Raw genomic sequence first — 23660 nt, 5'->3', positions numbered from 1 at the left:
TGAGCTTGTGAGTTATCTCAGCCCCCGCCCCCTCCCTGGGTGATGTAGAGGGGATGTGGGTGGGAGTCCGGGGTGCTGCGACATGCATGGAGAGATGTGACTTGTCCCCTCTTGCAATCCCTGAGGACTCAGCGGCTTGGGCCTGGTACCTAATCCCCACCTTGATCCAGCCATGGTGGCTCCGGGTTGCTCTGGGAGGCCACTGGGCATCAAGGGAAGGCTTCTGCCTCTGCCCCTTTGTGGGACAGTGGAAGGCTGGCTGGGCAGGTTACTCCAGCCGCACTCTCCAGGCACTACCCCCTCCCCGTGACAGGGGTGTGGAACAAACCAAACAAGCAAAGGTTACAGCAGCAGTTGAGTCAACAGCAACCTGCGAGGGAGAAAAGCCCCTCAGTGCTGAGAGCTACCACCGCCTGCAGGAGCCCAGCCAGGAGGAGGAGCTGGGAGGCTTTTTGCTCTGGAATCAACAGAAGAGGCTACAGTCGGCATGGAGGCAGCGAGCCGAGGGGACGGCGCAGAAGCGCTGTCCAACGACAAGGTACCAACCTACACGCACAAACCAGGGCTGTAGAGACCCCAGCAAAATGACATGGGCTCTGCAAAGGTGCCCGTCAGAGCCCATGTTGCCCCACTCACCAGCTCAGTGGAAGCCAGCAGGTCACCTCCCCATGCACTGAACAGTATGCCCAGTGTAGATGGGCTCAGGGGACACTCCTGAGAACTGACAGCCTGCAGGGAGGTGGATCTGATGTATTTCCCGGCTGCAAAGTTCCTGCTGTAGGGCTCCTGTTCCTGCTGTGTGGAAGATGATGGATTGTGTTTTCTCTCTGGAACTGAGCTGCATTTCTCAGAGGCTGTAGCTTCTGCTTTGTGCCTGTCAGTCTTGCTCTTCCTTACCAGGATTCAGTCTCTCTATCCTCCAAAGGGGTTGTAGGATGGCCTGTCTCTCCAGGAGCTTTAGTTGTCTCTGTCTGAGTCATTCAACCCCATCTGTCCCTTCACGGCTCATTTTCTCTCCGTCTATAATTGGGGGAAGGCTGCACTGTTCTGTGGGCCACACCGTGCCAGACGCAGCATTTCAGAGACGCGATGTAGCAAAAAGCTGCTCTCGGGAACTCCTCATTCCCAGGCTGCTGTGACCCACACAAGGCAGAGGGAAAGGATTTTGCATGATTCAGCGATGCTGGCAGGAGAGCATCCCATGAATTCCACATGGGCTGAGGCTAAAGCGGGGCTGCTTCTTGTCTTACAGCAATCAGCCATGTCTGTTAGCAGGGGAGGGGGGCTGCACCCCGGTCTGGGAATGAGGGGGAGCAAACTCCAGACAAGGAGTTCTTGCTAGTCTCCCAGAGACGCTGAAGGTGGAATCAAGCAACTTTTGCTCCCTTCTTTCACCCTGGAAACCTCTTTGTCCTGTTTTCCTGAGCTAGCCCGGCAGAAGCTGGGGAAACCCCACCCAGAATACTGGTAGGACAGGGTACCAGAGCCAAGTCACCACCCACCACCTACTCCTCTTCATGTACACACACTGATTGCAGAGGGTTAAGACCTTCTCTTTCCAAGCTCCAGAGGCCAGGGCAGGATTGTTCTCTATTCTGGCCCTTTATCCTGCTTCGTTTGGAATGTCCCTTTGCTGGGACACTAGCATGCACCAGGATTGTTGTAACATTATTGACACGAACTGTGACCGTATAGGCCATTGTTGCAACCAAGATCCTATAGTGGCACCAAATCTTGTACAAAGGTGGTCAAGTAAGGTGTCTATGAGGAGGGTATGATTTGCTGCTTATGATTATGCTATCTGTATGCATGTATCATTTTTGTATTTAAAGTTATAAGTATTGGCTCTATACTGTCTGTAGTTCAAACTTGGGCTATGTTTCTGGGTGATGCCCCAGACAACTTGGCATCAGCACTGCCTAGCCTGCTGGATGGCCCATTAAGGACCATCAACTATACAATTGACCCATTGAGAGACGGCAGATATTCCTTGTGACTCAGCAAGACGGGCAGGGTCCTGCCTATGGACAGAACTCTAAGGTTGCATCCGAGAGTGCTAAAGGAACTGGCGGCTGTGACTGCAGAGCCATTGGCCATTATCTTTGAAAACTCGTGGCGAACGGGGGAAGTCCCGGATGACTGGAAAAAGGCTAATGTAGTGCCCATCTTTAAAAAAGGGAAGAAGGAAGATCCTGGGAACTACAGGCCAGTCAGCCTCACTTCAGTCCCCGGAAAAATCATGGAGCAGGTCCTCAAAGAATCAGTCCTGAAGCACTTACATGAGAGGAAAGTGATCAGGAACAGTCAGCATGGATTCACCAAGGGAAGGTCATGCCTGACTAATCTAATCGCCTTTTATGATGAGATTACTGGTTCTGTGGATGAAGGGAAAGCAGTGGATGTATTGTTTCTTGACTTTAGCAAAGCTTTTGACACGTTCTCCCACAGTATTCTTGTCAGCAAGTTAAGGAAGTATGGGCTGGATGAATGCACTATAAGGTGGGTAGAAAGCTGGCTAGATTGTCGGGCTCAACGGGTAGTGATCAATGGCTCCATGTCTAGTTGGCAGCAGGTATCAAGTGGAGTGCCCCAAGGGTCGGTCCTGGGGCCGGTTTTGTTCAATATCTTCATAAATGATCTGGAGGATGGTGTGGATTGCACTCTCAGCAAATTTGCGGATGATACTAAACTGGGAGGAGTGGTAGATACGCTGGAGGGGAGGGATAGGATACAGAAGGACCTAGACCAATTGGAAGATTGGGCCAAAAGGAATCTGATGAGGTTCAATAAGGATAAGTGCAGGGTCCTGCACTTAGGATGGAAGAATCCAATGCACCGCTACAGACTAGGGACCGAATGGCTAGGCAGCAGTTCTGCGGAAAAGGACCTAGGGGTGACAGTGGACGAGAAGCTGGATATGAGTCAGCAGTGTGCCCTTGTTGCCAAGAAGGCCAATGGCATTTTGGGATGTATAAGTAGGGGCATAGCGAGCAGATCGAGGGACGTGATCGTTCCCCTCTATTCGACATTGGTGAGGCCTCATCTGGAGTACTGTGTCCAGTTTTGGGCCCCACACTACAAGAAGGATGTGGATAAATTGGAGAGAGTCCAGCGAAGGGCAACAAAAATGATTAGGGGTCTAGAACACATGAGTTATGAGGAGAGGCTGAGGGAGCTGGGATTGTTTAGTCTGCAGAAGAGAAGAATGAGGGGGGATTTGATAGCTGCTTTCAACTACCTGAAAGGGGGTTCCAAAGAGGATGGCTCTAGACTGTTCTCAATGGTAGCAGATGACAGAACGAGGAGTAATGGTCTCAAGTTGCAGTGGGGGAGGTTTAGATTGGATATTAGGAAAAACTTTTTCACTAAGAGGGTGGTGAAACACTGGAATGCGTTACCTAGGGAGGTGGTAGAATCTCCTTCCTTAGAGGTTTTTAAGGTCAGGCTTGACAAAGCCCTGGCTGGGATGATTTAACTGGGAATTGGTCCTGCTTCGAGCAGGGGGTTGGACTAGATGACCTTCTGGGGTCCCTTCCAACCCTGATATTCTATGATTCTATGATTCTATTAAGCCAGAGGTGTGGCATGACAAAAATGATTGTAAATGGACACTCGCAATGAATTTGTTGTTGTTGCTAATGGTGATTTTTGTAACGAATGTGTTGCTAATACCAAGAATTGTAAAAATGTACAATGTGCCTAATCTTTTGGAAAACCCCTTAAGAGTGATACATAAGAACACACTTTATGTTAAAAGACCTTGTGATGCAGATACCATTGGGGATTTGGCATTTTAGGGTTAGCCTGTTGCTTCCCTTTGCAAAATTAAGGTCTCTCTTTCCTCCTTGTCATGAAGGATCAAACCCTTATTTCTCTTGCTTAACAGAATTCACTGGCTGATTGGGTGTGCTCTCTGTGCGAACAGCAATGAGCAAGTTTCAGAGTAGCAGCCGTGTTAGTCTGTATCTGCAAAAAGAACAGGAGGACTTATGACACCTTGGAGACTAACAAATTTATTTGAGCATAAGCTTTCGTGAGCAAGTCTTTCTTCTCCCTGTCAGTCAGGTAATTTTTATCAACAGAGACAGCAGCCTGTTTACCAGATCCTTAACTGCTACCAATTCCAAGGCTGGACTCTGTCTTACAGAGATATGGCACAAATCCAAAGTGTGAGGGTGAGAGTTTGCTTGCTCTTCCCTGCACCCTCAAGCATTCAGCCCGAACCCAGTTCTGCTCGGAAACACCAGGAACCAAACCTGTCCTCAGACCCTGAAGCACAGACCTTTTGGAAACTATCCTCACTGGATCTTTCAAGAGGACAGTCAGTGGATCCATTCACCACAGAAAATGTCCGGCTGTTAGGAACTGAAACTTCCTTGATTAAATCACTTCCACACCCTTCAGTTGCAGTAAACTGCTTGCACAGACGCCATGAGGATTCCTTTCCCTAGGGGCTTCTTTAAGCAACAGTTCACCCCCATTACCACTTGTAGCACTGATGGAATAAACAGCAGGTTCAAATCAAGTCTCTGGAGGACATCCACAGCTGGGATGCATCTGAAGAAGTGGGGTTTTTACCCACGAAAGCTTATGCTCAAATAAATCTGTTAGTCTTTAAGGTGCCACCAGACTCCTAGATGATTCACAGTTAGTGCCTGTAACCAGTCTTGGAACTTTTCACAGGAAGAAAGACATTCCAGACCTGAAGTGCTGTATAAAAAGGGAAACTGAGGCACACAGCCATATTGCTTTCACGGCTAAATACCAAGATTCCTATACTATGAACAACATTAATATCTACATTAACTTGATATTAATTGTGTTCCAAATATTTACCAGAGCTTGTATGGATAAAGTAGTTCTTTAGCTCTTGGCAAGAGACATACAGGAACCCTGCTGCAAGAGCAGATCCAATCCACTATTGTTCTAACCAAGTTTTACCTTGAGTATGTAAAGAGATTCAATCACGTTATTGAACATGACTTTGATAAACCATTTCCGTTATACACCAATACTTGCTGTAGTGAGACAGAACCCAGGATGGGGAGCTCTTGGGATGCCGTCAGCAATGTTTGTCATCTGTTCCTGCATCAATTTTGCATTGGGGGGGTGTGACGTTATTGAGGTGAACTGTGACCATATAGACCATTATTGCGACCAAGATCCTGTAGTGGCATCAAATCTTGTACAAAGGAGGTCAAGTAAGGTTAGGATTATGCTATCTGTATGCATGTATCATTTTTGTATTTAAAGTCTTGGCTCTATACTGTCTGTATTTCAAAGTTGTGCTCTGCTTCTGGGTGACACCCCAGACGAGTTGGAGGCAGCTCTGCCTAGCCTGCTGGTTGGCCCGTTAAGGACCATCAGCTACACAACTGACCCACTGAGAGAAGGCAGGTACACCTTGGGACTCGGCAAGGAACGCAGGGACCTGCCTATGGACAGAACTCTAAGGCTTTCAAGCCATGGCTGGGCAGCTTGTATTTGAGAAAAGGAAGCACAAGCCACATGGCAGAGGGTATAAAAGGCCCTGGAAAGCCCTCCATTTTGTCTTCAGTCCTGCTTCTTACTTCTGGAGGAACCTTGCTACAAACTGAAGCTCTGAACCAAGGACTGAATGGCCCATCCCAGCTGTGGATGGGATGGGATCAACCAGAGACTTGATTTGAACCTGCTGTTTATTCCATCAGTGCTACAAGCCTGAACCAAGAACTTTGCCATCACTGTATGTCATTGATACATGATACATTGATACATACACTGTATGTCATTGATTCCATTTCACCAATTCTAGCTCTCGTCTGTATCTTTTTCTTTTCTAAAATCTAAAGGTTTATTTATATTCTGAAGGGTTGGCAAGAGCGTGATTTGTAGGTAAGATCTGACTTGTATATTGACCTGGGTCTGGGACTTGGTCCTTTGGGATCGAGGGAACCTTTTTTCTTTTACTGGGGTATTGGTTTTCATAGCCATTCGTCCCCTATCCTGGTGGGAATACTGGGAACCTGGAGCGTCTAAGGGAATTGCTTGTGTGACATATGGGTAGCCAGTGGGGTAAAAACCGAAGTCCTCTGGCTGGTTTGGTTTGCCTTAGAAGTGAAGAGACCACAGCCTGGGGCTGTGACTGCCCTGCTCTAAGCACTTTGTCCTGAATCGATGCTCTCCATCGTGTCCCTCCAGAGGCAGCGTCGTTACGACCATCAGATCGGTTTTCCCAGGCCTGCTGGTGATGGCAGAGCATCAGGCACCACTACTATCTAGTCCTTCTCGTGCTGTGTCCAAGGAGAGTCTGGGAGAAGTCTCCAGATTTCTCTCAAACAGCTCCTGGAGCTGGCTGAAAAATACCAAATGATGCCTTATGTGAGATCCAGATTTAAAAAATCAACCCTACAAAACCCTTGTTTTCTAAGCCATTATCAGTGTAAAACAAAACAAACCCTCAAACAAAACCAGTTCTTTCCCCTCTACCCCCCCTCCCCCCCAAACCATCAGGTTTATTTTTATGCCAAGAACTCAAGGCTTTATTGGGGAAAAAAATTGATTCTACCCACCCAACCAGAATCATTTTTTTAATTCTGTCTGAAAACCCATTTTCCGTCAGACACCTTTAGCCTGCTCCAGGGCAGCATTGCAAGCCAGCTGGGGAGCGTCCTTGCCCGCAGCAACGCATGCCCTAGCATGGGCTCTTTGCACGCAGCTTGTAACACGCGCTGCTCCCTGCCTGCGATGTTAAACCAAGGTCTTTCCTGCCTAATTTCGAGTGTGTCCCTGATGGAAGTTAGAGCCCCTTCCTCCGCCCCCCCTCCCCGTTCCCTGTCTCTGGCTGTTTACACTGCCGAGCTGAATGGAGCCTGCCCAGGGTTCAGGGTCTTGCTCTGTTCCACTGACAAACAGCTGGCTCAGCTGGAGCAAGTTCCCTGCTGGTGGCCTGCCAGGGAGGGTCGAGGGCGGGCAGGGGCCACGATGCGCTGTTGCCAGGCGCAGGCAGGGCCCCCACTGAGCAGTGGGGGGCAGAGCCTCCACTTGCACTGGGGAGGAATTGAATCAAGACCACGGGACTCCTGATTAACCCTTCGTCATCTCCCTTTCTCCTTTTAGATCTTTGTGCTGACTTGCGTCTACCTGGCGGCCTTATCTCTGAGGTGGGTCCAGTTACCTGAGATCTGTCCCAAGACCTGCTGGGGGTCAGGATAGGCAGGGGCCAATGTGGATGTGCTTTGCTCATGGCCAGTTGCCAAGCACTTTCCCCTGGTAGCCCCCATGCTGGCTGCTGCCCCCCTTCTGTAGGAGGACAACGTAAAATGTCTGATATCTGCATCATCAAGGCCTCTGCGCTTATCCCTACGCTAGGGACACATGCAGGACAGAGCCAGGTTCTGGGGGTGCTCTCAGGTAGCCAGGCAGTGCCAGTGTAGGTCCCAGGCCAGAGTGATACCTCCGGGGTCTGACCACAGGGTACCACCAGGGCAGACTCTGGGTGCTCTTGCATCCAGCTTGCAAAGGTCACTGGGGATGCATTATCCCCAGCCCCAGGGTTTTGCCCTTCATCCTGTCCAGTCTTGTCCACAGCGGGAGGGGACTGTGGAATCCACCTTTCCTTCTGGAGACCACCACGTCCCCTAACATCCCAGGGCCCCTCTCTCCGGTAAGTGAGCTGTCTACGCAGTGATGAGCTGCCAAAATCTTAACAACCAGTTCCCTCCTCACCCCACGAGGGGGTCGTGGCCTGCCCCTGCCCCCCGGGACTCCTTCCCCATCCAACCCCCCACATTCCTTGACCCCCACCTCCTGGGACCCCTGCCCCATCCAGCCCTGTCCTCTGACTGCCCCCAGAACCAGGCAGGAGGGTCTCGTGGGCCACCGTAGTGGCCACTAAGAGCCAGAGCTACCTGCCGGGGGGCGAGGTGGGGAGTCCCAGTGGTGCTTACCTGGGGCAGCTCCCAGGAAGCATCTGGCAAGTCCCTCTGGCTCCTAGGGGTGGAGGAGCATAGCTGGGGGGGAGCAGGGGCAGTGGCCGCTCCCCCACTGATCACATCAAAAGTGGCACCTTAAGCACTGACTCCGTGGGTGCTCTGGCCGCACCGCAGCAGGTAACCCAGGGGTGGGGGGGGGACATGCAGGGGAACCGCTCCCCGCCCCAGCTCACCTCCGCCTCCCTGGGCCTGAGCGGGAAGCCACCGCCTGCTTCTCAGCCCCTGCCAGGCTTCCCGCGCGAACAGCCTCAGAGCCCCCACGGAGTCGGCGCCTAAGGTGCCACTTTTGGCCCATCGTTAAATTTAGAAGCCCTTTTAGAACCAGTTGTCCTGTCCCTCGTGGGACAACCGGTTCCAAAAGGGCTTCTAAATTTAACAACCGTCTCCAACTCGCCAGAGGGCTTGTGTCCAGGCTGCTGGGGCATGAATCCACTACAGGAGGCAGCAGGAAGCCATCCCCTCAGTGCTTTTCCGTTGCCACACGCCAGCTCCTTTCCAATCCCCACTGTCCTGTGGCTCTTCTCTGTGCAGTCGAGGAACCAACGTGAGCCCCACTGCAGCAGGGAGCCCTGGCAGCTGGACTCCAGCCCTGCAGGGAGACCAGGATGGAGAGAGGATGGGACGTTGCGGCTGGGAGGCAGGAGGGTTCGGGACTCCGATCCTGTTCCCAGCTCGGAAACCAGCCGCCGGTAACTCACACGAGTGCCTTGCACTTCAGATATCCCAGCTGGGAGACTGGGTGCAAAGCAGGGACCTCCCCTGTGTCTGAGCCCAGGCTCAAGGAGAGGTGAAAGGGGATGTTAGCTTTGCTGTGTGCAGACTACTAGATGGATACCATGCCCGGCTGGCCGTGTGCAACCGAGACTAACCGTTGCCTGTGTTTCCATTTCAGCCTCGTCGGCAGCAGCTCAGTCCTTGCTGTATCCACCCTCAGGAGGAGATGCTTCCACAGCCAGGTCTGTTGCAGACTCGAGACGCCCTGGATTTTTAGAGAAGTGGAGAGTGTGCGATCTCATGGGGCATTTCATGCCCAAGGGTTTTTAATCCTGCCCCATACTAGTCCATCCCGATCCCGTGGCCAGTTCACCACAGCCCTGGCCAACCCAGGAATACCCATTTCTTTAATTCGGTGTTTCCTGGTGTTTAGCTGGAGCAGCTGTGAGTCATGGGAAAACCCCGTAATTCATGGGGTTTGCAGTGCCCCTGCTGCCCAGCTACATGGGTTCACCCTGACACCAGGCAGAAGCTGGTCTGACGTATCTCTGCAGGGGACTCAGTTAGGTGGCTGCCTCTAAGGACAGTCTTGAGAGATCAGTAATGGCCCCATCACACTCCCAGTCCGTTTGGGTCGGGGAAAGGAGGAGTGGGGGCAACAGCTGCACTAGGCTGACCCTGCCCCATGGCTTGGTCAGCCCAGCAAGAGCCTGGTTTGCTTTGAGTGCTCATTGGTTGCGGGAATTACGGTTTGGCTGCAGCACCTAATCCATGCCAGCTCTCCTTGGCCTGTTCCTCCAGGCACAGGGGTAGCATGAGAAGTGGGAGGAGACGGGGTGTGAGGAAGAGTGTTACCTATGCTAGTGGCAGTGGGGACCTGGGAGGAGGCAGGGCTGAGCTGTGCGGAGGGAGACTCATGCAGGAGCAGCCATGTTTGAGGAGCCTCCTCTCGCTTCTGTGTTGGAGACATTGGACGGGTGGGCCGCAGAGAGGCCGCAGAGCCTCTGGTGAGGGCAGGCAGGGCGGAGGCCGAGTGCGGTGGGGCAGCCTCCTGGTGACATGCCTCCCTCGCCGTCGGACGGGCGCCCGGATGCAGCAGCAAAGCGCAGCTCGCTGTTCCCAAAGGGCCTCCTTTCTTACCCTGCTCCCTGACTGGAGAGGAGCCCTCCTCCCTCGCCTCCAGGCCCTGCCTCCATCTCTGGGCTCCGGGTGCCCCAGCGCTCTTCTCAGGCCGGGAGGGCATCCCCTTCAGGAGAGGGCAGAGGAGCGTGTCCATGCTGCTCTGGGCCACACACCATGCAGAACAAAGGAGACCAATGGGTGCTGGGGGGGAGGGAGGGAGGCAGGCGTGTACCAGACGGGGCCAGGGAAAAGGGGGCTGCTCCCTGCTGGTAGCATCTTCCCTAACTAACCTTGTTGCCCCCCACAGCTGCTCCCCCTCTTCCTGCTCTCCCTGGCAGACTTCCTGGCTGCCTTGGTGCTGATCATCACGGCTGCCATCCAGCTCCTTCCAGCCCAACTCTTTGTCCTGGCTTACGAGTTCTGCCCCTACGGCCTGATGCTGGCCATGGTGAGCACAGACGGGGCGCAGGTGTGATTGCACGAGGGCAGACGTGTGGGCTGGGACTGGTGGTGATTGTGCCCGGCTCAAAAGTCTCTGCTGCTGCTGTTTCTCTGAAAGCTGCGACCCCCCCACCCCCACCCCCACCGCCCCCCCCGGTATAGCTGCAGATTGTGACTGTTCGCGCAGATGAGCCCTGGGGTGGGTGGGGGTGTCATGCTGCCTATGCACGTGGTGTGGTGAGCTGTGCCCTCGACTCTGGGGATATTCGAGCCCTAACAGGTCCCTCTTTCAGGGGCCAGTCCAGGATTGTTCCCAGCTAGGGGTCACAAGGATGGAGATTCAGCCCCTGCCCTGAGGAGATGCAGCCTCATGCTTCTTGCTGCCAGGGAGCCATTCTTGATATTCAGCCTGCTCCTTCCCTCCCTGGGTTCCTGCCATCACACCTCGCTCCACGCTCACATCGCACTAAATAACCGCTCGGACCCTGGGGCCCGGCCTGAACTGGAGAGCCCAACTCCACCGCTGTGGGCCTGGCTTTTCAGAAGGTGCCGCGCCTGCGCCCTCCACTGACTTCCGTGGGCGCCGAGCGCTCGGCAGCTCTGGAAATTTGGCCCCTGGTGCCTGAAGTCGAGCACCCTGGAACTGAAGTATCCTTGGACTTTGCACCCTTCAGTTGCCTGCAGGTTACACCCCTCGTCCCCAGTCATTGCTTGGCCAAAGAAAACCAATTCCACTTTTGATCTCCCCACGTGCGTCCATCCCTCCTGCCTCCATCGGTTTCTGCTTCTCTGCCCTGAACTCCCTCCAGCTGATGTCCCTTGCTGGCGACATGGCGCTCAGCATTGGGAGCGCTCCTCCAGGTGGGTGTAGCCCTCCCTTCTCTGGGAGGCGAGGCCTCAGGCTCCCCAGCCCAGACATGCATCAGTTTCTGCTGCCACGTCGCACTGTGGCTTCAGTTGGATTCGCTGGCTGTTAGCACCCCCGCACTGAGAAGTGTTCGGCCCTAGGACAAACCCTTCAGCCAGAGCTGCTTCCTCCATTTCTCTCTCCAGGGATCTGGGTCTGGGGTTAAGTTGCCCAGGCAGATTTGTGGCATTTTCACTCCCCAGCAGAATCTCATGTGCTTTACTGCCCGTGTCTCACCCCTCTCCCAAATCTTGGTTGCGGTTTCTCTGTACTCACTGGGACTTGCAAGTCCTCCCTGTTTAATACCAGCTGCAGCTTTCATGAACACGCAGCTTACTCACCATCCCAGCTCACTGGGGTAGATGTGAAATGAGAGAACAGCAGTCCCTGTAGAACCCACTTGCCACCTTGATACACAACCATTTATCGTTACCCTTTTGTAACGGGTTCTTACCTGCTTGAGAGCAGATTACTGCCTCCGTTTCCCCTCTCTTGCCCATGGCCTGCAGTCTCCCCTGGTGGATGGGGTGATTTGGTGCTTTTGACCATCTGGACAACACAAGAAGTCCTCCTGGGTGGGAAGACAAGTCTAAACACACCTCAGCCCTTCACCCTCCCCAGGTGGAGCGCTCACCCGGTGTCCCAGGGTGATACAGCTTAGCTCCCTCCCTGGGCTTTACGTCTCCAGAGCCCTACCCTGTTGATGCCAGTAGACGTGGGGTTTCCTGCCGCCTTTGTTGACAACACTGGCCTGGGGCACCTGAGCCCTGGGCCTCCAGCCCCTACCGGCCTCAGGCTGCCCCAGCCGCTTCCTCCTGCTCCTTAACCCCCAGTCCTGGGCCTCTTCCACAGCCCCTCCTGTGTGGCGTGTCCAGCCCCTTGATCGCTCTCTCCTACTCCACCTGCCTGCAGGGCCTTTGGCTTTGAGTCCCATTCAGCTCTTTATGGAGCCCTGGCATGCCAGCCACAGGATCCCCCTGGGACCCACAACCACCCAAAATGCCTTAACAGGCCGGCTCCAGTAATAGCAACTGCTGGGCCTGGCTCTCAAAGGGGCCAGCCTGCTCTGCTGGTCCTGGGTTGAAGGTCTTCCGGACAGTTTTGACTCCAAGTGACCATCGTAACGATGCTGGCTCTGATGGAACACAACTGTGAGTGCCAATTCAGGCCAAATTGCTTAAAGCAGGGCAGTTACAGCCCCAGGCTGGGATTCCTTTGCACACCAAGGCAAACCAAACCAGCCAAACAGAGAAGACTTTGGGTTTACCCCACTGGCTAACCACAAGTCACACAAGCAATTCCCTTAGACGCTCCAGTTTCACCACCAGGGCCACTCGTTATGGGGATGACTCGTTATAACAACCAATACCCCAGTAAAAGAAAAAGGGTTCTCTCGATCCCAAAGGACCAAGCCCCAGACACAGGTCAATATACGAGTCAGATCTTACCCACAAATCATAGAATCATAGAATATCAGGGTTGGAAGGGACCCCAGAAGGTCATCTAGTCCAACCCCCTGCTCAAAGCAGGACCAATTCCCAGTTAAATCATCCCAGCCAGGGCTTTGTCAAGCCTGACCTTAAAAACCTCTAAGGAAGGAGATTCTACCACCTCCCTAGGTAACGCATTCCAGTGTTTCACCACCCTCTTAGTGAAAAAGTTTTTCCTAATATCCAATCTAAACCTCCCCCACTGCAACTTGAGACCATTACTCCTCGTTCTGTCATCTGCTACCATTGAGAACAGTCTAGAGCCATCCTCTTTGGAACCCCCTTTCAGGTAGTTGAAAGCAGCTATCAAATCCCCCCTCATTCTTCTCTTCGGCAGGCTAAACAATCCCAGCTCCCTCAGCCTCTCCTCATAACTCATGTGTTCCAGTCCCCTAATCATTTTTGTTGCCCTTCGCTGGACTCTCTCCAATTTATCCACATCCTTCTTGAAGTGTGGGGCCCAAAACTGGACACAGTACTCCAGATGAGGCCTGACCAATGTCGAATAGAGGGGAACGATCACGTCCCTCGATCTGCTCGCTATGCCCCTACTTATACATCCCAAAATGCCATTGGCCTTCTTGGCAACAAGGGCACACTGCTGACTCATATCCAGCTTCTCGTCCACAGTCACCCCTAGGTCCTTTTCCGCAGAACTGCTGCCTAGCCATTCAGTCCCTAGTCTGTAGCTGTGCATTGGGTTCTTCCGTCCTAAGTGCAGGACCCTGCACTTATCCTTATTGAACCTCATCAGATTTCTTTTGGCCCAATCCTCCAATTTGTCTAGGTCCCTCTGTATCCTATCCCTCCCCTCCAGCGTATCTACCACTCCTCCCAGTTTAGTATCATCCGCAAATTTGCTGAGAGTGCAATCCACACCATCCTCCAGATCATTTATGAAGATATTGAACAAAACCGGCCCCAGGACCGACCCTTGGGGCACTCCACTTGATACCGGCTGCCAACTAGATATGGAGCCATTGATCACTACCCGTTGAGCCCGACAATCTAGCCAGCTTTCTACCCACCTTGTAGTGCATTCATCCAGCCCATACTTCCTTAACTTGCTGACAAGAATACTGTGGGAGACCGTGTCAAAAGCTTTGCTAAAGTCAAGAAACAATACATCCACTGCTTTCCCTTCATCCACAGAACCAGTAATCTCATCATAAAAGGCGATTAGATTAGTCAGGCATGACCTTCCCTTGGTGAATCCATGCTGGCTGTTCCTGATCACTTTCCTCTCATGCCAGTGCATCAGGATTGATTCTTTGAGGACCTGCTCCATGATTTTTCCAGGGACTGAGGTGAGGCTGACTGGCCTGTAGTTCCCAGGATCCTCCTTCTTCCCTTTTTTAAAGATTGGCACTACATTAGCCTTTTTCCAGTCATCCGGGACTTCCCCGGTTCGCCACGAGTTTTCAAAGATAATGGCCAATGGCTCTGCAATCACAGCCGCCAATTCCTTCAGCACTCTCGGATGGAACTCATGCTGTTACCAATCCTTTAGAATCTAAAGGTTTATTCATAAAAAGAAAGAAATAGAGATGAGAGCTAGAATTGGTGAAATGGAATCAATGGCATAGAGTGATGACCAAAAAGAAAAGGAGTACTTGTGGCACCTTAGAGACCAACCAATTCATTTGAGCCTGAGCTTTCGTGAGCTACAGCTCACTTCATCGGATGCATGCTGTGGAAACTCAAGTGATGACCAAGTTCTTGGTTCAGGCATGTTGCAGTGATGGAATAAACGGCAGGTTCAAATCAAGTCTCTGGAGAACATCCCCAGCTGGGAGGGGTCCTTCAGTCTTTTGTTCAGAGCTTCAGTTTCTAGCAGTGTCCCTCCAGAGGTATGAAGTAGGACTGAAGGCCAGATGGAAATGAGGCATCAGCCTTTTATAGTCTCTTGTCATGTAGTCTTTGCTTTCTTTGTCCCAAGGGCACAGTATCCAGCACATGGCATAGAAAAACCTCAGAGTTCTGTCCATAGGCAGGTCCCTGCACACCTGGCTGAGTCCCAAGGCGAGTCTGCCTTCTCTCAATGGGTCAATTGTATAGTTGATGGTCCTTAATGGGCCAGGGCCATCCAGCTGGCTAGGCAGAGCTGACACCAACTTGTCTGGGGTGTCACCCAGAAGCAGAGCATAAGTTTGAAATACAGACAGCATAGAGCCAATATTCACAACTTCAATACAAAAATGATACACATAGCATAATTATAACCAGCCAATCATAACCTTGTCTTAGACACCTCCCACGACAACCTCTGTACAATATTTGCTGCAAATATATAACAGTGATTGCAAGAGTGATCTCTATGGTTACAAATTCTGTCAATAACATTACAACCATGTCTTTTCCAAGCCAGTTTCAGCCAGTTGCTCAATTAAGATTTCAGGAGACACAGGCGCATATGGGTTACTACGGTCCAGACACGTGACACTGGCTGCGCGACTGCCCTTTGCACCGGGGTGGTAGCACTCAGCCCCCACTGCTCCCATAGCTCCGGGGGAAGAACCGTGTTTCCTGAGCCAGTTGTGAATGCTAAGCCTGAGCCCACCTGGATCCTCTTAGCTAATCTGTGGGCGTGGGGGGACACGCGCCTTGGGTACATGGTCATGGGTTATTAGAGTAGCCAGGGACCACTGAGCGGCTCAGCTTGTTGGCTACTGGAGGAATGTTCTCTGCCGCGATCCAGCTCCGCGACTGTGAGTGCATGTAACCCGCTCGTCAGAGCGTCGCGTGGCCGCGTCTTGCCTGGGCCGCGCGGGACGGGAATCTGCTACGGGCCCAGTTCTGGAGCCTGGCTGGTTGGGTCGGGCTGCGGTGACGCATGCTTTCAGCTCTGGGTGGCCCCGGTTCGAACCCCTGTGTGTCAGCCCAGATGGCCGCCATCAGGCCCTGCTGTGCAGCATGGCTGGAAAGCCACGAGGGAGGCCCCAGTAAGTGGCCGGAGCCTTTGCAGGGGTGGATGTGGTGGGGTAGGGGGCGCGAGGGTCGTGCCCACGTGCTGGTTCCTCCCCCCCGCTGGAACGCTGGAGGTGTCGTTACCAGACTGGTTCATGCTCAGATCCCCTGGGGTTACTGGGAGCCGCGCTGACAGCAGTACCCTGGGCCTGGGGAAGGCAGGACAGGCTAGTGGGAATGAGGGCCCAGCGGGGTGCCTGGCTCGCCCTAGAAGCCGGCAGGTGGGATTGTTGCTGGGTGTGACCCTCAGCTTCTCTCTTGCCCAGATGTTCTACGCTATCTCCTTCCTGATGGTCATTGTCTATGCCTACGAAGTGAACCGCACCATCCGTGGCTGGAGAGTGACGCACATGACAGCTCTGCAGGTAGGGGCTGACCAGGCCTTCCTCCCCACTCCTGCTGGAATGCCAGAGGCGGTCCTTCTCCCCCACCGGGCACAGCCAGGCCAGGGGCCAGACGGAGCCGCTGGTGGCAGCTCCTCAGGACAGACAGACACCACAGGGGGGCCAGAGAGATGGACAGGAGGGAGAGTTACACCACATGCATCCAGGCAGGAACAGGCCATGCCGTGAGCATCCCTCAGACCTGCCAGCCCCTGGCCCTGGCCCGAGGAGATTGGGGGATGGCGCTCTGGTCACCCACCCACACCTTGGCAGGGGAGGAAAGGGATCAGGATAGGCCACAAGTTCCCAGCCAGGTGGATCAGCAGCGAGGAGGTCTCCGTGTTCACTAGCTGGCAGCGAGTTACCTTGGAGCCCTGGCTTGTAGTGGGTGTTGCATCAATGGGACGCTAATGGTGGCAAGAGGATGCCTGGGGCAGCCTGTTCCCTATTTTACCACATGTGTATTGTGAATGCGATGCCCACATGCCCGTGCATGGCACCCGGCCAGCCCTCTGGGCCAATGGGAGCCCGGGCTGCTCTGAGAACGGCCAGCCTGAGAGCGAGTGGTTCAGAGACGCACCCACACGAGTACAGAGCAGCAGCCTTTGGGATCCCCGCTGGTCCCCTCCGACGCGGTTTGAAAGCCACTGTTGAGGGCTGCACACTCCTGAGCCCCATGGGACACTGGGCCGCGTCCCTGGACCTGGTGCAGCGCTAAACACGCCAGTTTCGGTACCCAGAACCTGCCTCTAGCCCTGTGGCGAGGCTGCAGCCCCTTCTGACCCAGCTCTTCTTCGCCGCAGGAGAGACGCAGGTGTGTGGAGAGGGCGCAGCACTGCCTGCCCTATGCCCTGGCCTGGTAGGTGCCCCTCTGGGTTTCTTTGCCTTGTGGGGTTGGGTTGGTCCGAAGCTGCTCGCCCTAAGCCCCCTCACTGCCCTAAGCCCCCTCAGTGGTGACCACCTCGGGCGGGGCAGAGCCTGCGTGACCCCTGCCCGCGCTGTCTGGTTCTGGCCAGCATCACCGGCCCCAGGGAGGCAGCAGGCTGTCCTGGCTTTCAGCTCCAGGCGAGAGAGTCCTGCATTCCCCTCCTGGCTCTGCCACGGCCATGCAGCCTGGCCTGGGAAAAGGAACCAGCATAACCCAGCCCCAGTCTGACTAGTAACTGCAGCTCCCTGGGCCTCCGGGTCCCCATCGCTACCGCGGGGTCAGAGGTGCTGCCCTGGCTCGGGGTGGGGAGTCCCAGCTGGGATGTGCCGTCACCTTTGCAACCTGGGGGCAGGCACAGCCTTCCCAGTGCACGGGGTGACTCCCTGCAGCATGCCCAGGCTCTCACGCTCTTCCGTTCCCCTCCCCGTTTGTCTCTGGCAAGGCTGCTCCCCGCCCTCATGTTCCTGGGCCAGCTGCTGCTGAGAGGCACGTCCGTGAGAGACGTCGCTCCCATGGCCGTCGAACCCGGCATGCCCCACACGGCCAACCGCTCCCGAGAGGCCTACAGCCTGTACTGCTCCAGGTAGCGCTTCGGTCCGTTCACAGCAGCCGCCGGCCCCTTCTCCCCTCCAGCAGCCCGAGCCTCCCCCAGGAAGGCCCCACAGGGCCTTCGGCTGCCTCGTGTTCGGAACTAGGCCGTGCTCTCTGGGGCCGGGATGGTTGCCCCGGGTCCGTGCAGAAGCGCGCAGGCCCAGTCGATAACGATCCCGCGCCAAAGGGGGTGACGCTAGCCCCGAGTCCTGCCCTGCCAGCGAATGCAGGGCTCCCTGAGTCCCGCCCCGCAGCCCCGTGGGGTGGAGCCCAGCGGCAGGGCTCAGTGCAGCGTGCCCGACGCCCCTGGGGCCGCTGCGCCATCTGCCGGCACCGAACTCGGCCAGCCAGCGGCTCCTGCCGGCATCGGCTCCTGCCCTGGCGAGAGGTGCCCGGAGCCCAGGAGCTGAGCAAGGCCCCGCTCTCTGGGGCACGGCCCTGGCACACGGCCTCCACCGCTGCGACGCGGGCGAGCTCCCCCTCGCCGAGGGGAACGTGCGAGACGAGGTGCTGGGAGCCGCGCCACTGACAACCGCCATGTTCTTTCAGCTGCCTGGTCCTCATCCACCGCGCGCAGGACGCCTGCTCCACGGTGAGAGCCCCCGGCCTCCGCTTCCTCCACCTCCCCTTCCCCGAGCCGTCCCAGCCGCCCCAAAGCCTCAGCCTGGCTCAGATGCTCTCCCAGGCAGCAGCTGCCCTTCAGTCTCCCCTTTCCAGCCTCGTGCACCATTGCTCATGGCTGTTCCCCTCCTGCCGGGGCTGGGGCGGGGACTGTCCTTGCTGGGTAGCCAGGACACATTGCTTCTCCTCCCGCCCGCCCCGCCATGATCCCCCTGCCCCTGCTGCCCCCTGGGAATAACGGGAAGGTGGAGCGGGGAGGCTGTCCAGAACGGCAGCTGGGGACCAGGGAGGATGGAGGGCGGAAGGGGCCAGGGCTAATGCCCCAGCAGGGTTCTCTGTGAAGCACTGAAACTTCAGCTCCTATACGAGAGGGTGGGCTGCACCCCGAGGCTCAACTGGCACCCTGCTTTGTGTCTGCAAAGCACCTGGCGCAGCCTGGAGCCGGGCAGGGCCAAGTCCCCACCACTCGCTGCCAGGCTCGCGGCCACAAGCAGTAAAACAAGGGGCCTGGGCGGGGGAGGGGCTGCTGGGGGGGGGGGCAGCATCCTGCCCCAAGCAGCCACCTCAAGTCGCTTTTCCTTTGTCTCCCAGTACACGGGCAGGAAGGACACGGGCCTGGAGATGAAAATCATCTTCTTCCTGTCCCTGCTGCTGGTGCTGAGCTGCTGCACCGTGAGCGCACGAGCTGCTTGTGGCCTGGAGTCGCAGCAAGTGGCCGGGGGCTCACAGCCCAGAGCCCCCGGGCGGGGGCGGGGAGCGAGGGGGAGCACGCGGGTTGAATGGCGGCAGGGCGGAGGGGTTGTGCGCCTGGTGAACGGCGGCAGGGCGGGGCCGTGCGCCTGGTGAACGGCGAGGGGGCGGGCGCGTGGTGAACGGCGAGGGGGCGGGCGGCGAGGGGGCGGGCGCGTGGTGAACGGCGAGGGGGCGGGCGCGTGGTGAACGGCGAGGGGGCGGGCGGCAGGCGCGTGGTGAACGGCGAGGGGGCGGGCGGCGGGCGGCGTGGTGAACGGCGAGGGGGCGGGCGGCGGGCGGCGTGGTGAACGGCGAGGGGGCGGGCGGCGTGGTGAACGGCGAGGGGGCGGGCGGCGAGGGGGCGGGCAGCGTGGTGAACGGCGAGGGGGCGGGCGGCGGGCAGCGTGGTGAACGGCGAGGGGGCGGGCGGCGGGCGCGTGGTGAACGGCGAGGGGGCGGGCGCGTGGTGAACGGCGAGGGGGCGGGCGCGTGGTGAACGGCGAGGGGGCGGGCGGAGAGGGGGCGGGCGCGTGGTGAACGGCGAGGGGGCGGGCGCGTGGTGAACGGCGAGGGGGCGGGCGGCGTGGTGAACGGCGCTGTCTCTGTCAGTTCCTGTACTGCAGGGTGAAGCTCTGGTGCAGGAGGAACAATGAGGTGCGGTTGATGAACGTGGAGAACGACGGCTTCGCCAGCAGGAACATCCAAAGCGTTTGCAAAATTTCTCGCTGCTTCCAGCTGGTTTTCCTGATCTGCTGGACCCCAGGTGAGTTGCTCCTACTAGAGCAAGAGTGGTGACAGGCCCTCTCTTCTTTGTGCCCCATGATCCCTTCACACGGCAATCGAGTGCCCACACAGCTTCCCCCACCGTCCTCCCGGCCAACATTTGGTCCCAGTGTTCTCTCCACTCCCCCGTGAGATCCCTGTGCCGAGACGGATACGTGTGTTTGGGGACAGGCTGAGCGGCAGGAGTCAGGCTGGCTATAGCAACCCTGCCCGCAGTGATCCTGGGTCTGGCTGAGCCCGGCTAGGGAGGAGGAGGAGGATCTGGCCTACAGGTATGGCCTCCATGCCCGAGTTGTTTTGTGCTTTAAGCATCAGGTTTGAAGTCTCTGGCTTCCCTAGAAGCACAGAACGCCGATTCCTTCTGGGTTGGCTTGGCTCCTCCTCCCCTGCTAGACCAGCTGAATCCCACACACGTCCGCGGGTGTGGTTCTTTCAGAAGAGCCCTTGGAGGCCAGCGTTTCCTCTCCCCACTGCAGGCTGCCTGGCTCCCACTTTGGAAGGGGCGGCCCGTTGGCAGTGAAGCTGTGTGTGTACAGAAGTGCCGGTAAAGCACGTGGGGACCCATCCTCCGGGGAACGGGGCTGGACAAGCATCAGACGAGGCTTAGGGCCTGGCCAGCAGGGGCAAAGGCAGCTGCACGCTGAGGGCGGAGCGCTAAAGGCAGGTGCAGAAGTAAATGGCAAGAGAAACTAGTGATGAAATGTGGGCGAGAGGGAAGAGCAAGATAAAGCCAGGATGCCACCTTCCTTTCTCTGTCCACAGCCTTCCTGCTCAGCATCCTCTCCTTCACCAGCATCGAGCCCGCCTCCATCTTTGCACTTCATGTTGCCATGGTAAGGATTGGAAGTCTCTTCAGCCTGACAGGCAGGTGCTGCCGCTACTCAGATGGTGAGCTCGTTAGGGGAAGGACGGTCTCTGGATTGGTTCTGAACAGGGCCTAGCATGATGGGGCCCTGTCTGGGAACCTCTGTATGCTTCCCCCAGACAAGTACTGGGACTGCAGAGTGATCAGCAGCCAGACTAAAGGGAGGGAAGTCACACTGCATGCAGACGGCAGGTTCTTCTCTGGTAGTGTGACCCACACACCTTCTGGGTGGGGTGTTCTGTCCCATCTAGTGGCACCAAGACCACTTACAGAGAGTTAAATGGGTCTGTTCTACCGCCGTAGGTAACAGGCAGTTGACTTTTAGCTCATGCTGGAGAGGCTCATGCACTAAGCTCCAGAGGTCCCCGGTTCGATCCTGCTCGCCGACGACCGGGGTCTGTCGGTGTTACCCTAGGCAGTGCGTGGGCGGAGCGGGGAGGCACCGGTCCGTGAAATAAACCATCTCCAAGGGTCAGACAAGCTCTGCTGGTGCTGCCAAAATGTAAATAAATGGCCCCGTGAAATACAGGCCACCGGCTCGGGGGGCGATTCCATGCCCAGCTCAGCTCAGCGCCTTTGCTCTTTCCTGCTGCAGGGCTGGTAGCTGCGCTGCCTCTCCCGTCTGCCCGAGCTGGGCAGAGCTTTTTCTCCTGGCTTCCGCTGGAAAGTCTTTTGCTAACCCTGCCCGTGGGAGCCGTGTCAGTCTTGCTCGTGACAGGGGGAGGCTCGTCCACTTCCATCTCCCCGCTGTCAGTTGGTTACGCAGTTGTCTGCCTTCCCACTTTCTGTCATCGACTCCGTGTTCGGAGAGGAGCTGCCTGTCTCTCCCCAGACAGGGAGCCTGCAGAGCAGGGGGCAATGGCCCTGCTGTGCAGACATGGCAGTCGCAGGAGGTGTTGACGAAAGCGCTGCTCTCACTTCTCCCTCTCTCGCAGGCCCTGACCATGTCCCTCCAAGGGCTCCTGCACAGTTTGGTCTACGGCTGGCTGCGGCAGAACTTCCGCCAGGAGGCTCTGGGGGAGACACTCCCCTTGAGATACTACCCCGGCCTCAAAGCCTGCTACGAAGAATCGTTCGGTGTTGAGTGCTAGGAGAGTGCCTGCATTGGTCTCTGCTGTTCACTGGGCTCCCAGTCTGCAGCAGCTGCTGTGCATTTCGTAGGAGCACTACACAACTTCTCTCCTCACTGGGGCCTGGTCCCCTGGACATTGCACCAGGCAATGGTTAGATAATAAGGAGTCAGCCCTGCACTGACTTTGTGGTGCAGCCTTCCTGAAAAACAGGCACCGGCTGCAGTAGGGTCTGCACTGATTGCACCACCCTTCTGAATTATGAGAAATGACTTTGCAAACACAGACTTAAAGCCACATAGACTTAAAGCCACACCTGTGTCTGGCAGCAAGCTGGCTGGGGCCAGCAACCCAGGCTGGAGAGGCCCCTGGTTAGTCAAAGCAGCAAAATCATTAGCAAATGTTGTGTGACCAACTATGGTTTGCTTAAGGGCAGTTAAGGGCTGCAAGGGAGAAGAGGCCAAGACCTCACTTAAATTCTCTCCCATATACACTGCTGTCCTTCCGTCATCTCCAAAGTAGCTTCTGCAAAAGGCTGGGAGGGACAGCCTCCCCTCCCCTCCCCAGTGGGGACCCTGGGGCTGCTGCAGGCCTCCATGAGAGGGAACGGAGCTTGAAGGAACCATGGCTATCACTACTAGAAGGCCATAGGATTTAGGGCAGAAGCTCTGTGGAGCAGGGACTTCCTTTCTCTTGCAGAATTGATTTATTCTGGTGCTTAGGAACCCCGGCCCTGGAGCAGGTCCCTGTCTGTGCCAGGCACTGTACCCAGCTCTGTGTGTGTTCACAGCTTGGGAACTCACGGGATCTGTACTAATTCAAACATGGAAGGAGATAACTGGGGTGCAGAGAGCTCCCATGAGGGATATGGGCATCCCCCTCACTAGTAGCAATTGAATCTTAACTGTGGCTGGCCAGAGGAGGCAGTAGACCTTGCTTGGCCCTCAGCTGCCATCTCCTGAGAATAAAAAGATGGTTTCTTCCCAAGCTGGCTTCACCTGTATTACCTGCCCCAGCTCCCTCTGAACACTCCACGTGTAATGTGCTCACATTGCTTTTTATGGCAGAGCACCTCTGGGGCCTCACCAGGGCCCAAAGGCGGATGCTTAGCCACTCCTCATCCTTCCTGCCACTGGGTAAAACAAAACCCACGCCAGGAGCCTTTCCTGCGGGGGTAAAGGGGTTCTTGGTTAATGCCCCAGAATGAAAACAGCTGGCCCTAGAAGTTCTCCTGCTCCCTCCTGTGTGCACTCAGGCTTGAGACTTATCAGCATTAACCCCCCTCACCCCCAGCTAGTTAAAAGCCAGACCAAGGCTGTCTCAGCTCTGGCCCTGTTGGTGTTGACTCCCGAGGGCTGAAATTGTGCCTCACTGAACAGCAGCTGCTGGTTCGTATGGGCAGCGTAAGACAGCTGCCCTGCCTGTCCACAGGGCTGGTGATGGAGGAGCTGTGACCTCTCTGAACTCTCCAGCCACATCTGGCTTTGAAGGAGTCAGGCCTGACCCACATAGCAAACCAGCCCCTCCATTAATTTCCACCCAAACCCCTAGAACCTGTAGCGCAGACAAGTTTACTCATGGGGCAATTCTGCACCACTGCACATGCCCAGAATTTATGTCCCCCCCACAGATTTCTGTGCTTCCCTGCAGAAAAATTTGACTTTCTGATGGGAAAGCAAAGGGAAGCCACAAGAGCGGTCACGTGACCCTCCCCAGCAGTATGTTGTGGATGCCCAGCGCAGCCAGCAGAGAATTAAATCACTGTGGGCCAGAGGGTGGGACTGGGGAAGACTGGGCCAGGCTCAGCTGCTAGTCCCAGCTGGGCTGGGGTGGACAGGACTTCCTCTTCCCCTGCACAGCATCCAGGGCCAGGTCAGACCCACCCCCAGATTTCTCCCCTGGCTGCAGGAAGTTCTGTAAACCCCCCTTCTTTCCCCCTGCTTCCTGCACCCATCGCTCCTCAGGTGCAGGGAGATGGATCCCTGTACAGGGAACTGCTCCCCCTTGAATCCTCACTGCCCACACTCAGAACCCCCCTGCTAAGCCCCACTCCACCTGCACCTAGACCCCCAT

The 23660-nt window shown here is 56.0% G+C and overlaps 1 protein-coding gene across 3 annotated transcripts; it reads left to right on the top strand.

Annotated features, from left to right (window-relative positions):
- Window positions 1-226: 226 nt before the first annotated feature.
- On the top strand, window positions 227-23603 carry LOC311529558 (uncharacterized protein). 3 transcript variants are annotated; one of them, XM_084645565.1, is made up of 12 exons: window positions 227-538; window positions 7099-7142; window positions 8866-8929; window positions 10117-10257; window positions 15881-15979; window positions 16801-16856; window positions 17368-17508; window positions 18066-18108; window positions 18729-18809; window positions 19479-19632; window positions 20415-20485; window positions 21453-23603. In XM_084645565.1, the coding sequence occupies exons 1-12, from the start codon at window positions 488-490 to the stop codon at window positions 21606-21608; spliced, it is 1101 nt and encodes a 366-aa protein (XP_084501691.1). In that variant the 5' UTR covers window positions 227-487; the 3' UTR covers window positions 21609-23603. The 3 variants fall into 3 exon arrangements, with proteins under 3 accessions (XP_084501691.1, XP_084501692.1, XP_084501693.1); XM_084645566.1 differs by lacking the exon at window positions 18729-18809; XM_084645567.1 differs by lacking the exons at window positions 227-538; window positions 18729-18809; window positions 19479-19632; window positions 20415-20485; window positions 21453-23603 and adding an exon at window positions 3471-5874 and having other exon boundaries at window positions 17368-18195.
- Window positions 23604-23660: the final 57 nt, after the last annotated feature.

The sequence above is a fragment of the Lepidochelys olivacea genome (assembly GCF_965140295.1).
Source record: "Lepidochelys olivacea isolate rLepOli2 genome assembly, chromosome: 1".
NCBI lineage: Eukaryota > Metazoa > Chordata > Testudines > Cheloniidae > Lepidochelys > Lepidochelys olivacea.
The sequence above is the reverse complement of the archived record's forward strand: the minus strand, read 5'-3'. Positions and strand labels throughout refer to the sequence as shown.